The sequence below is a fragment of the Pezoporus flaviventris genome, unplaced genomic scaffold (genome assembly GCF_033815535.1).
Source record: "Pezoporus flaviventris isolate CSIRO_AGI_PZ_B2104156 unplaced genomic scaffold, CSIRO_AGI_Pfla_v1 ptg000143l, whole genome shotgun sequence".
In the NCBI taxonomy this organism is placed as follows: Eukaryota; Metazoa; Chordata; class Aves; order Psittaciformes; family Psittacidae; genus Pezoporus; species Pezoporus flaviventris.
In genome coordinates this window covers 1,478,789-1,493,723 of record NW_026892691.1, presented here as the reverse complement: position 1 = coordinate 1,493,723, position 14,935 = coordinate 1,478,789, and the positions used below count along the sequence as shown (strand labels likewise).

General features: G+C 39.5%; 1 protein-coding gene across 1 annotated transcript in view; it reads right to left on the bottom strand.

Annotated features, from left to right (window-relative positions):
• Positions 1-3,899: 3,899 nt before the first annotated feature.
• BBOX1 (gamma-butyrobetaine hydroxylase 1) overlaps positions 3,900-14,935 on the bottom strand; it is a 36,272-nt gene continuing 25,236 nt past the window's right edge. The window contains exons 4-7 of the mRNA XM_061479193.1: positions 10,885-10,990; positions 8,177-8,373; positions 7,536-7,702; positions 3,900-5,893 (exon numbers count right to left, since the gene is read on the bottom strand). Coding sequence (XP_061335177.1) covers positions 5,733-5,893; positions 7,536-7,702; positions 8,177-8,373; positions 10,885-10,990 — 631 coding nt within the window. The 3' untranslated portion in view covers positions 3,900-5,732. The remainder of the gene's footprint in view (positions 5,894-7,535; positions 7,703-8,176; positions 8,374-10,884; positions 10,991-14,935) is intronic.

Genomic DNA, 14,935 nt, shown 5'->3' with positions numbered 1-14,935 from the left:
TCTGTGCTATAGTTAAAGTCTAATCCTATGGCTATTTTCTATAGCTGATGTAGTTAGTTCCCTGGCTCTGATAATTTCCTTTCCTAGACTTTAATCAGATGTTGCATAGACAAATAGGTTTTGTGTGAGCAGTTGTGAGTTATTTTCCTTTTTGTTTATATGTGGGGTGGACTGCCGCAGAATATATATGGACTCAGTCAGAGATCAATATGATCAGACAAAAAGCCGTTTATTACAAAGCCTTAACCCCTTAAATACTGTTTCTTACATGCCCTTACAGTGATTTGGCATATTATGATTGGATGCATGTCTTGAAGACCCTTAGTGACTAACATATAATTGGTTAAGCACAGGTGTGACAACTTGACCTCGAAAGCTTGCCAACAGTCCACAGTTCTCATTAACTCGGTGAAATCCAGCTTCTTCTTATCTGCTTGTTTAGGCTTCCTCAGGCCTCTCATGGCCTTGCTGTATCTTTCAGGATTTTCAGAGTTTATGTACCAATTATCCATTCTCCTGTGACAACACTGTCTCCACAGTGGACTTTTTGTTTATATTTGTTTTTTAAAGGGGATTTTTGTGCTCTTTCTGTGTTTCGGTCTGTTGTGTGCTACTGGACTGGCACAACAGGGTGGGGGGATTTTTGCTGACAGTTTAAAATGTGTGTATAAATATATTTATTATGTTAGCTTTTACTAAAAGTGATTTCAGATTTCCAGCATGAATCTTTCAAATACGGACTTGCCCTGAGGTGATGGTTAGCTTTATGAATGTGTAGATAGAATAAAAACTTATTTGTCTTAGGGAGAATTTGAGACAAGATTGCAAAGCACTTTCTCTGATTTGTTTCAGAGGAAAACACAGTGCAGAATAAATACATATTTTCCAGCCAAAACCAGCACACAGAAGTAATATATTTGCATTTGTGATGAAAGGGTGCATTTAATTTGCTGTGAAATTACAGAAGTGTGAATTTTAAGCAGCAGCATGTGCTCTTGTAAAAGTAACGTAGAAGCTGATGGTATTTTGGAGTAAGGAAGAATCAGTCACAAAGTGATCGTTATTTTAATGACTGAAACTACTTCTCCAACCTACAGTAAAAATGAATAAAGCAAATGAACCTGAAAGTACCAAAGGAGTGTGAGCTTAATTGCCAAATGCCTTTTTACGTACCTGAAGAGCATTAAGGAGCAGCTAGTGCCTACTGTACATACATGGTGTACATATATATATACAAATAACATTTTAAATAACTCTGGACTTATATGTAGCAATATATTTCAACTTGCAAAGCTGAGCAGCTAGTCCAGTTTTCTTCCCACAGCAAGTGCTTGGAAATCTCTCTGCACTCAGGTTTACTGTCCACCAAGCCAAAGCAAGTTGGCACATGCTGCGGGTAGCTCAGCAGTGGCTAAAGCAGAGCTGTGTTGAAGTAAGCCATGGAGGTGTGAGTGTACCGATATGCCCCAAACACTACTTGCTTCCCTCAAGCTTTAAAAACTACCTGGAAATCTGATATATAAAAATATATTTAAAAATGTACATGGAAACAGTGCCATGGGGTTGGATCCAACTTCCACTGCTACAAAATGCAATGGCAGGAGAAGAAAGCTAAGACAAAAGAGAACAAGCATTTGCAAATAGCAAAATGGATACGTGTTTTTTTTTTTGTTTCTCCACCTGTGCTGTGAGCCCACTAGATGCAGTGTCTGGCCACAGGCTGGATTATTGATGTATCATGACTGGCACAAAGGTAACAAGGCATTCTGGTTCCTGGACTACTGGCTAAGTGAAATCATGTCCATTAGAACCCTCTGTATATAGCCCCAAGCTTCTTCAGAATTATCTTGCAAACACCTAAAACCAACTAATTTTTCTTGCTGCTGTAAAATGGTAGAGACTGTTGGACCTGTTAGCCATGGCTGGGGTAACCTGCACATGTCAGTATTGCAGGCAGGGCAGAAGCCAGACCTGTCTGAAAGCTTTGCAATCACATTCTTCAGTGTGGATTTGGAGAAGAAGGGGAAATAAACCCATGTGGGGCTTCCTCCATTACTTAGCCTGACTAGGAATCAGTAAACTCAGTAGGAAATCTACTTTGCAGACAGTTACAGAAATATTCTCTTTCATTGTGCAACTATGGTAATATGCAAAGATGTTTAGGATTAAAAGTTGTGATGTAGATAGTAGCTGGATCCTAGAAGTTGAGCAGCAGGTTTGCAGCCAGAAACCGGTGTTTTGGTTGTGCATCAGGTTAATATGGGTAGTCTGACCCTTCCCCCGTTATACTGTGTATAGTGCCCCACAGTGGTGTAGCAGAGGTTAGATTTGGTTTGCACAGGTCTTCACATTTCCACTCATGAACAGTTTTGACCATTATTTGTACTTCATTCTATACGCAGTACTTTATTGAATATACATTAGCTTGAATTATATTTATATATAATTGTGAAGGATTTATATGCTGCACATTGCATGCAGGCAGGGTGATTCTGCTGCTGTAGCACTCCTACACCTGCCTGTCTTCGCTGTGTATGTGGTGTATGCCTGCTATGCGCAAAACTGCCTTTTAAATAATTATTATCTTATTTATATAACATTGGTATTTTTGGAAAATGTAGACAGTTCAAGAAGGTGAGGGTGTATAAAGTACACCTCTCAGGCATATCTCAGGCATAAAGTTATGAACTTCAGGGTTTTCCTGGGTGAGCTTTTAACAGGGAAATGTTAAAAGCTTCACTGACAAATCCCAGCAGTGCAAAATTAGAGCCATTGAAAGCCTTGATTAATTATTATCATTGAGTAGTTAAGGTTGGAAAAGACCTGAAGATCATCTAGTTCCAACCGCCTGCCATGGGCAGGGATGCCTCGCCCTGGACCATGTCGCCCAAGGCTCTGTTCAGCCTGGCATTGAACGCCGCCAGGGATGGAGCATTTACCACTTCTTTGGGCAGCCTGTGCCAGTGCCTCACACCACCCTCACAGTAAAGAACTTCTTCCTTATATCTAACCTGAACTTCCCCTGTTTAAGTTTGAACCCATCACTCCTTGTCCTATCACTACAGTCCCTGATGAAGAGTCCCTCCCCAGCATCCTTATAGGCCCCCTTCAGATACTGGAAGGCTGCTATGAGGTCTCCACGCAGCCTTCTCTTCTCCAGCCTGAACAGCCCCAACTTCCTCAGCCTGTCTTCATACAGGAGGTGCTCCAGTCCCCTGATCATCCTCGTGGCCCTCCTCTGGGCTTGTTCCAACAGTTCCATGTCCTTTTTATGTTGAGGACACCAGAACTGCACACAATACTCCAGGTGGGGTTTCATGAGAGCAGAAAGAGTGGCAAGATCCCCTCCTTTGACCTGCTGGTCAAACTCCTTTTGATGCAGCCCAACACACTGGTGGTTTCTGGGCTGAAGCTAGCTCATGTTCATTTTCTCATCAACTAACACCCCCAAGTCCTTCTCTGCAGGGCTGTGGCTGGTTGGTCAGTTGGGTTTGGTTTTGACTTTTTGTTTTATTTTCCCAGCAGCTGTTCAAAGCTGTGGGTTTAGCTGTATTTTAACTGTATGTTAAGTATACAGAACAAACCTGAGTGGATGCAGGTCTAATCACACAATCACAGACTAGTTTGGGTTGGAAGGGACCTTAAAGCTCATCCAGTTCCAACCCCCTGCCATGGGCAGAGACACCTTCCACTAGACCAGTTTTCTCCAAGTCCTGTCCAAACTGGCCTTAATGTAGTCCCTAATCCAGATATTTTAAGTGGTGGGAAAATATGAGGCAGATGGATGGTAGGAAGCAGTCAGGTAATTGTATTTACAAACACTTTCAAATAACAATAATGTCTTCATATCTTTGTACAAGTTGTTATCTGTGAGATTAGATATGAACCCAAAACAGTAATCAGTTCCACAGTAGTTTTTAATAAGCAAAAATGTCAATAAATGTGAATAAAACAGTTTTTAGAAAAGTACAGAATAAAAGCAGAAAATATCTCTTCCCTCCTAACCACCAGTATAAAGCCCAAGATGTCTTGTTTTGAAGTTACAAACTGCAGTCTTCCTTCTATTGTTGTATGGAAAATATCACAGTGAAACACCGTAGTGCTGGTGTCTTACAGAATATAGGCGTTAACCTTTCCTCATCTTTTCCCCGTTTTATAGCAAAGGCAAAAAATACTTTTCTCATGTTTCCAAAATTAGTTATTAAACAAATTGCCATTAAAAGCCAGTATTGTTATGCCATGTCTTAATGCCATAACTTTGATAAAAACATTTCACTATAAAGGGGAATGGATTTGAATGCCCCACGCTAGGTCATGATCAAAGCCTTATTCAGTTTTATTTGTTTATTCGGCTGGGATATCTGTTGCCTGTCAATGATGAGTAGAAGCTATGGAAGTGTTTGCAGGCTGATGTTAGGGTATCACTTATGTGAGGTTTTACAATCCTATTGTTTTAGCCTCCTAGGAATAAACTAGTATATATTTGACTTTCAAGGAAGAGTTTGAAAATGGTTGAACAGAGCAGTTTTGAGGGTGGAGGTGTGGTTATCTTATTAGGCTCTCAGCACAGTGAGAGGCTGTCCTGTTAACTCACACCTATAGAGACAGTGACAAATAAAGTCAGGGACATATTGTTTTGTATAAAAACAAGTGAGGTTTAATAATTTCTCTTTGAATTTGGCATCTGAATACTGAAAAAAACACTCAACAAAAAACAAACCTACTACTTCAGCTGCAGCAATTCTTACATAGCGTCATCTCTCTTCAAAATACAACCAAAAGGAAAACATCCTGCAGACCAAGTCTATCAGAGGCATGCTCATGTTTTTGGTGTAACAAAAATGGGTCTGAGTTCAGTCACCACTTCTCTGTCAGGTACTGAGTCAATAACCACCTCTTGTGCTCTGTGGTTTATAGCTGCCAAGCAGTATCAGCATTCCTCCTCTTGAATTTACTCCAAAGTCTGTCTGCCCTGCAGATCTTAATTATGTCTGTGCACAGTGCCTGATGGGATTTCTGACCCTATCTGTGACCTCCATACTGAGATTTATTTGTATTCCTAATGCAGAGGAAAATTAATACGACACGTTCTCTGGTAGATCAATCATTTCTGAGCTTGTGGACTTTGAAATGTAGGAGCAATGATTTGTGGCTGTGATAGTCATCACATACACAGCAGGATATGCGGAATATAACATTTGTTGAATGAGATCTTGTATTAAAGTGGAGTTCTACCTAGAAAAGTGTGTATATGGAATTCATTCCACAGCAAAGGTTGTTAATTTTGATAATGAATTCTAGTTATGATTTATGCAATAAAGAATGCCTCTCTGAAATAAAGGAAGGTGCTGTTGATAACAAACCTTTAATAGATAACAATTTAAGCTCTTTTTTGATGCTGCCTTCCAAGCTTCCTGGGGAGGGCAGGTATATTTGTAGAGGCCACAGAAGGCATGGGGATACTCAGTCAGTCCAGTAAAGTGATAATCTTTCAAACCATTTTGTACACTGATTTTAAAAAGCAATTAAACTGGCAGAGGTAGCAATGCATTTTATGGATTCAGAGACATAGAAAAATCTTAAATTGTTATGAATGACAGGTTTCTTATGGAATTTAAAAATACACTTGTGTTGTTAGCGTCTGAAAACAAACTTTTGTTTTTTTTTAATTGTTTTTTGTCATTATTAAAGTTAGACAATCTACGTTTTGCTTATTCTAGTTAGAAGAAAGCTCAGTCCCTCTTCAGTACCCTTTTCCTTAGGAGCCGGAGTCTTGACATGACCACATCCCAGTCTGCATAGGCACCTTCTAGGTGACGAGTCACTTCTGAACCCGATGGGTAGCTTTGGCGACCATGAAGCACACGCCAGTTATCAAATGTCAGTATGTCTCCTGTAAAGAGATGTTTAATATTTGGTGTGTTACAGTTGATTCCTTCAGACAGATAACATGGAGATAGACTTCTATCATCAGTTAGGTAGCAATAATTTAAAGCAGCTCGGCTGGAGATACACAGCAATGACACAGTAATTTTAATTTAGCTGGTCATTCTCAACTAGAGAGAGGAGGTCGCTTTCAACCTCTGCTCCTTGTCTGGCATAACCAGGAGTGGTAGGGGAGTCCACTCTGAGAAAAGCAGGCCTTGAAGGGAAAGGCAACTGCAGCAAATCCACAGGAAAAAAAAAAGGGTGAAAGCTGATCTGGTATTAATTATCAGTCTGGTATTATTCATACTATACATATCCTTCATTGCTGTCCTCCTCAAGAGACCTCTGTGAGAACAAAGTCAAGCCATTGAAAGTTAGGAACTCACATCATGAAGGCGAGCATGCCATTTTAATTTTTCTCCCTTGTGTTCCACTGTTACGATAAATCTCCAGTTAAATATCCTTATAGTATGTCTTCCCTTCTCCCGCTCACCTCTACCACCATTTTGATGCATTAAATGATGGGGTAGATGGTACTAATGTAATGTGATGTACTTTTGTTTATTATTTATTATGTGATCTTATAAACTATCTCATGTTTGCAATACAGGAGATTTATTTCCTCATCAACATTTTAAAGACACTGTCATCGTAGTACATGAAGCAGTCAGATACACTAATGAATTTACTTTTGTAGCATCTTTTGAGAGATGAGGGACTATTCATATCTTTATTTTATAGCTGGGGAATGAAAGAACAGAGGTTAAGACCAAAGTAGTTAAATAGATGCACAGACTTTAAAGAGTAAGGGGCATTTTCACAGCATGTTTTATGTTCAAAACACAGCCCTGTACAACTAGAGCTGAAGTTTAGAGCACTAAACACATCTGCAAATCTGCCTCCAAATGTCTTGCATGAGCCACCCAGAAGAAGCAGCACAGCAGCAAAGGCCTTCAGTAATTCGTCCTGCATTAATTACACTGGCATTGGGTGGCTAAGCAAAGACAAAGACTGGTGCTGCTCAGCTTCCTTGGGCATTATGCACATTGTGCATCTGTAACATCCTCCAAATATTCTGCAGCTCCTGCAGCCATTGGGAAGGTGCCCCCGTTGGGAAGGTGCCCCACTAATGAAGTGTCATAACCACCACAACCACCTCCATCTCATTTGCCTTAATGTCCATACTCTGCATCAAGTGGAGCAGAGGAAAAAGCATGTGATTGTGTATCATTTAATGAACAGGCACCGAACTGGGGTGGCACAGCAGTCTTACACCTGGTATTTCCCATCTGTGGTACTACTGATATGGCAAGTTGCAATTTCCTATGGATATTGGTTTTTGATGTAATATAAAGATACATTGGACTCATCAATAGACAGACTGTCATGTCGTGTGTCCCCTCCCTTGGCTCTTTTTTTTCTTTTCCTTTATAGTGTAGCAATGGCAAAAGAAATCTGTGAGATGAATGTAAAGACACGGTATGAAATACCATGGGTACTGGAAGGACTGAAGTCTCCTCTCAGTACCAGTGCTAACAGTGCTCAAGTGTTTTGACTGCTAGGAAAAACATCTGCAGAATCATTGCAAGGAGAAGCAACTTACTGACCTGGTTTCAGCTTGTGAGTAAACTTGAGCTCTGCACTGTTTAATAAATCATTGAATTCCTTTAGAGCTGCATAAAATGGCCTCACTTTTTCAGCTGGTATGTCAAACACTGTGTCTCTTGTTGCATTATTATAATTGATGCGAACTGCTTGGCCTCTGGAATCCACACTAGGAAACAGAGAAGGAAAGGAAAAGGCGTGTATTATGCTACTGAAACACTTTAAGATGGTTAAACAACATCTGCACTCTCCTGCTGGAATTTCAGTATGTTTCTATAGTGAAATTCAGATTATTATTGCACTGGATTTTATAATTAAGCCTAATTAAGGATAATCAGCAGAAAATGTAGACATTTAATTAACTCAAAATTATATTTTCTATAATCTTTAATTGTAGAATCATAAGCTTTTTAAATTCAGAAGAGATTATAAACATTTGCATTTGGTCTTTTTCTAGCATATAGTTCTTAATCTAATTGCTTCAAAACCAAAACCACGTAAATCTCCCCACCCCCTCCCCCCCCCCCCCCCCCCGAAAATAACTACAGATCAAGTTAAACCAGTGTTTCCCCACAAGGTGGCAGGAGCAGACAAAACTCGCCGTACAAAAGGGATTTTATTTTCCCATGTTGAAACTGCTCACTCTATAATCCTTTGTTTACATTGCACAGCAAAATCACAGTAGTCCCTCCCAACATCTGTATAATCTACAGCAGTAGAGGACAGGATCTGATATGCCTGAGGATTTTGTTGCTTCAGCTTACTGCATGCATGAAATCCATCTACAACTTCAGTTTCACCTCCAGTGGCTGTTTGCTTTATACAGTGGAGAAACTGAACCTGGAAAAAATTAACATCTCATTATAAGCAAGAATTAGCTTGCATATTTAACAGTTCATTAGTATCAGTTTCTTTATATTTGTGGTTCTGGCTTTTTGGCTGAGTTTGCTTTTCGGTGAAAGACAGTTCCCATTGCTGCAGCTCCACTGCACTCTGCCACCACTATCACAAAGGCAGAAAATTAAAGCAGCATGTTCATAAATCCATCCCATGTGGCTTGTCTTCTAATGCTTGCAACCTGCGAGTCAACTGCAAACCTCTGTTCTCGCTTCTGTCCTTTGAGTCCCTCTTTGTGGCAGTCATGTAATTTTAAATGCAGTTTTATCTCAACAAGGAGGATTAGCTTTCTCTCGCAGAAACAAAACCTGCTGTGAATTATCTGCTCACAGCAGGGGAAAGGTGGCTGTCTTAGAGGGCAACAGGCCCAGTACCTCTATGATAAAATAGGATTAAGACAGTTTCATTTAATTTTGTAGTGAAATTGCCAAGGTGTAAGACAGAGCAGAAAGCCTAAATTGGGCTCTGGGTGGCATCACTGTAAATCTGAGTGAGCTACAGACACAAGCAGTAAAACTCCCAGTGGTGTTAGAAAGTCCAGCTCACACAAAGTGCAGCCGTTCATCTTGGCCAAACCGCACAAAACACATCTGTCCTACCAGTGGTAGCAGCTCCACCTTTCCTTTCCATAATGGTGAACAATTTCTGAGATGATTAGGAGAAAAAAAACCCAACTAAACAAACAACCCCCCCCCCCCCCCCCGAAAAGCAATAAAAACAGTACCCTTCCCCCGTCACCCAAGAAACCCAATACAAAACCAATCCAAAACAAACAAAGTGGGAGGAGAAAAAGGAGCAGAGAACAGGCTTCATCCCAGAATCACCTCACCAGCTAGACCTGCAGACCTTGGTGATGATGATGAAGGGGAAATTGAAATAACTGACAGCACAGAAGGAGGACTTGCTGGAAAGGACATATCTAGTTAAATCATGTGATGAAGCAGCATTCTGCCCTCCTGCCATGCTCCTTTTGGTCAACAAGCTTGGGGCATGGGGTCTCAGGGCTCCCACTGAAGAGAGCACATGGCAACAAGCACTTTTCTTTTGTGGCTTCAGCTGCCCTTGCATCGGAGGAGCACAGTTTGGCAGTGCTAAGGAGAGCTGCAGTAACGTACTTCATGGAAAATAACTCTGGAAAAGTTCAAAGGGATAATTAAGTTTACATTCTAGAGAGCTAATATTTGTGCTAGATCTAATCATCAGTTGTTTGTTGTTTTGATTTGGTTTTAATCAGGATCTCTCATGGAAAAATAGTTGCCAGATCAAAATCTAGGAAATCCTAAAACCATTTTTATGAGACAGTTCTGAAGGTAATCGTCATCCATTTAAAACCATTTCTTCAAATATTTCTAAGAAGTACATCTTAAGAGCTCAGAATAATGTTCAAAATAACTCAATGTACTTTAATACTTTTATTTCTTACAAGCACGTTTGAATGAGAAAGGTTATGCTCTTCTAATATTTCATAGCAGAGTGTGGGCTTTGGCACAGATAAGACAATGAGGTAATTCACATCTGCTCTCTATTAATAAAGCCCTGTTCTATTCTTACTTCACATTAATGAACCAGTATCTGAATGATTTTAAAAGGTGATGTTAGTGTGAAGTATTTGGTACTTGTGGATAAATCACATTGGCTTTTTGTTTAATTATAGAAACAACAGATACAAAGTATTCCACAAGACTAGAAGGGGAAGTTTTACAGATGCAGACTTTTCCAGGGTTATCTTTGTTCCTTTGTACCTGTTCCTACTCCTTTGCAGATTTACGATGAATGTGCATTAGACTTTAATACGACAGGGACTAGGTGAAAGCATATTGTCTGTGGTTGTTGTCCAGCTTTACAGAATGCCCCTTTTTTTGTCTGCTATGAAATGGCAAATAAATGTCTAATGTCAATCAATTCACAGAAAAGAGAATATAAAATCTTAATCATATGTCTTCTAATACAGTCCCCTCCTGAGGTGAACAGATGAATCCTGAAATGTCGCAATTTGACTATAGCATTTAGACAATTTTTTAAAATATAATGAAAACAGTATCAAAGGCACATATAGGACACTAGTGTTTTCTCATATGGTGGTAATCTCAATATTCCATGAATTTCATTTAAAAATTGTGGGATACATAGTGGTTTTGTTATGCAGAACTTGCACCATAATGTATATCGGATGGGGCTTTGAGCAGCCTGGTATAGTGGCGGCTGTCCCTGCCCGTGCCAGGAAGTTGGAATTGGATGAGCTTTAAGGTCCCTTCCAATCCAAATCATTTCATCATTCTATGATATAGTGCATACCCATGTGTATATAAATTGTTATATGATTAATATATTGTTATGTTTACATTGCTCTTTTAAGACAAAATTCAGAGTCACTGAACGCTAACCATATTTCATGCTATAGGAACATTTCCCTTTCCCTTTTGTGTTGTGAAGAAGTCGGTAGATTCGCCTTACCCCAGGTGGATGCTGCAGAACAGGGTAATCAGTGTGAAAACATAGTTTCCCAGTTGTATAAGCTACATTGTTAGCAGCTGCTTTGTCTTGCACTTGCCAAGTTGGTCTTTATAATGAAAGGGAAAAGAGATAACAGGTTAAAACAGCCAGCCAACATGCCAGACAGTACACACTGAGACTGTAAAATCACAGTATAAAAGAGTCATTACACCTCTGAACATGAAAATATTGTACAACTAGAAAGAAACAATCATTTAGCAGTGTTCCCCCATTCCATCAGAGAAGGCTTATTTCGACAGTCCTAGGTTCAAGCTAGAAACCTAAGTGTGCCAAGAGACATCTGGCCCCAGTGTAGTATCTAGAAGAATGATGGCTTTCTACTGGCAGTACTTTGCTGAATGCAGGAATCAGCTGAAGACTCTAACCAAAAGGTCTGTCTGCTAGGTTAAATCACCATCTTATTACTGATACTTCAGAAATAAGAGAGTGGAAGTTGGCCCATTTCCTTTAATTAATGTTCCATTTTTCCCTGCCATGTGGAGCAATTTATCAATGAAATATGAAATTGTAAAAGGCTACGTAAATTTTTTTTTTAATATTTTAAAAGCTTTATATATCTATTTATGTATACATATACAGAGAGAGACAGACTGTCCTTTGCAGGGGGATATTTCCTGTAGTTTCAAGACTTGCCGCTAAAGGAAAAAGAACTTCATAGAAATCGTAGAATCCCAGCCTGGTTTGGGTTGGAAAGGACCTTACAGCTTATCCAGTTCCAGCCCCCTGTCACAGACAGGGACACCTTCCACTAGACCAGGTTGCTCCAAGCTCTATCCAACCTGGCCTTGAACACTGCCAGGGATGGGGCAGCCACAGCTTCTCTGGGTAACCTGTGCCAGGGCCTCAGCACCCTCACGGGGAAGAACTTCTTCCCAATATATAATCCAGGCCTTGTCAGTTTAAAGTCATTCCCCCTTATCCTGTCACTACAGGCCCTTGTCAGAAGTATTGATGAAAAAGTGTTAATGAAAGACTTTGTAGTTTCTTCTCTTTCTCTGACGCTCTTTCAAAGAACTACCCCCCTTTATTTTGTTACGTAGCTTCTGTCTTGAAATTTGACCAAATCAATTAAGACAGTTTACTGACAACTACAGGGGAAACAAACAAAAAAAAGTCTTAGTTTTATGACAAAAACATGAATACGTTGCATTGTAGTGCAATCAAAATCTGTTTTGAATGACAACCCTGCAGGAGAATATAAGACCAAGAAACATTTGTTTTGCTTGTACAGAGTTCACATGATTGAAGACAGTCTTCAGCAGATGCATGTTATAGGTACAGACATTTGTCTGGAAAAGTGTAAGTCACCATATGCAGCCCATGTCATCACAGGAGAATAGTGATTTAAAAGAAAATACAGAGCTATAGACCAAATATATTATGTTTTGGATGGTGTGTGTCTAGCATGACTTCTAAACAATAGTTTAGGAAGAAAATAGGCTAAAGAACATTCAGACCAAAATGATTTTATGCAATACAGAAACACTTTTGTTCTTGGAGTTCTATTTAGTATAGAAACAATGCAATATGCTAAAACTAATTTTTTTAAATTGCCAGGGGAAAAATAACATTGAATATTTGCAGATATGTTTTACTGACTGGGAAAAAGAATTTGTATTATTTGGTACAGCACATACTCATCAGTACATGACATCAGTACTCAGGCATGATAATTTCAACCACACTTCCATAGTACCCTATTTTACAGCCAAAGCCCAGCCGGCTATATCATCCTTGTTATTAGTGTTGAAGGCAGCTAAATTCACTATATCTTTAATTTAAAAGGCTCCAGTGTAACTTGATGGATCTAAAACAAATTAACACATTTTAATTGTCCCATTTATATGCAATTTATGCAATTGCTAGAATGGTAGTACTTTATAATATCACTGTCAGGTTTTGCAAAAGCAATCAGTACTTTCATGCTGTTACTCTTTGCGAGAGGAGCTGGTCCCTGGTGGCTTTCCTTAAACACAAGGAGTTTTGGACAAAGCTCAAGTTACTGACTTGAAGTTAGAGATGTTAATAGGGAGCTCAGCACTGAATGTGAAAAAAATCAACCCGTCTTTGTCAGACTCAGCTCTCCCTCAGTCATGGGCAGAGCACACAAGAAGTAATGGAAGTAAAGAAGGAAGAAAATGTGGTTAACGTCAGAGGACTCTTGGCCCTTCGAGAGAGCAAAGTGGGGTAGAATGGTTTATGGTTTAGTAATTAGGGTCAGAGTCCAACAGCAGTTGCTTAGGCTGATTGACAGAGGAGAAAATTTGGCACCAGGTAGGTGTAGTAATTTTTTGCGTTAAGTGGCAACGCGGAATCAGTCTCCCTGAGCAGAACACTGGTCTGCTTGGTACATCCTTAGCCTTGAGCACCACTGCGCTAGAAACTTGAGTCACATGTGAGTCATCTGATCTTGCATGTTATTAAAAATCTAAGTCTCATTCATAAGAGACTCAGATTTCGGGACCCATGTTCTCCTCTTGCAGCTGAAACACTTTGAGAGGTGCAGATGTTTCAGCTATTTCAGTGGGGGTGCTGCACCCCAAAAGAAGCCCTTCATGCCACTCCAAGCCCTGGAGAGAGCTTCAGAACAGGGCAGGAGCACAAGGTCTAGGGCATGAGAAGTTAGAGAAATTAATTGTGATACAGCTGGAGATCTTGTTAACAGAGTTGTGCCTCTGTAACATAAAGAAAAAGGTTAATTTAAATCATGGAACCCGTTGTGGTGTTATATGGCTGAAACAGAGAATGTTTCCACTTTTTACAGTAATGAAATTTTAGGTAGCATGTACCAAACAGGCATTTAGGCAGGAAAAATGTCTTTTGTTTTCCCATGTGTCAGGGTTATATTCATGGCTGTTACATTTCAGCTTAAAATTCATGGTCCTGTTGAGGTGATGTTTTATTTGGCAAGCTTGCCAATTCCAAATGTATCCTTTTATTTGTCCTTTTATTTTTTTTTTAATCCTTTTTGGTTAGCCTTGTGTTTGGCTGCTAGAGGAACAGCAAGGGAATTACCTAGAGTTATTATTTATTACAGTTGTAAAAACCACCTCAGAGTTGGATGTAAGAAATGCATTTCTGTTTTAGAGGTGAAGAGATGGACTGTAAAATGCTGCTCTAAGTCTGTTGTTAAGACTGAAACCTCAGTGGAGTTTTGCTACTGTGAGAAATGTAAAACCAAGACCAGGCACTATAATAACTAAAACTGAAAATGAAACAGGTTAAATCAGGAAAAAAGAAAGAAGTCTTTTCTTCTTGCTAAAATTTTTAGGCTGGGTTCCAGCTATAAATGGTGAAAAAAATAAGCATTTTTTTCCTTATAAAAGACTTACCCTCTCCAAATATCCAAAAACAAAGCAAAACCATTAAAGGCTTTTTCAAGACTTCATGTAATGAATTACACATTTAACAGCACTGGTTTGTTAAGCTGTTTGAATACATTTCTCTAAGTGATTTCTGATATGTTTAGCATGTTACCACTTCATACACATTTGTGCTCAAACATTTGAAGCTAGTTTTGTGACTTTTATTTTTTAAAAAATACTTTATGGATGGTTGCTTGAACCACTACACATAACAACACAAAGTTTATGCACCATCCTGCTTGTATTTTCCAGTATTTTAGGATTTCCTCCCTCTTTCTTTTCCCAGGGTCTAAAGAGTCATGCAAGCAGACGATATTAGCAAGATGTTTCCCATAGACTTCATCCAAGGCCAGGAGACCTCAAGGGCACTGGTAGGCAGTGTTCTTCTAAGGACTCAAGAAAGCTTTCTGTCAAGGCTCATCTATTGATTTATGAAACTCATCTTGTACGTCTCCTTGACAGGATAACAGTGCTGTGCAGTTCTGGCAGCTTGAATAGGTGTGCCTTTGTATAGTCTTAACAAAAGCATCCTTGCAGTGCATCTTGGAGACAGCTAAACGATGTCTGAACTGGAGATGCAAAAGCCAAGATGTAAAGAATATCACACTTGCCCCAAATAAGCTCAT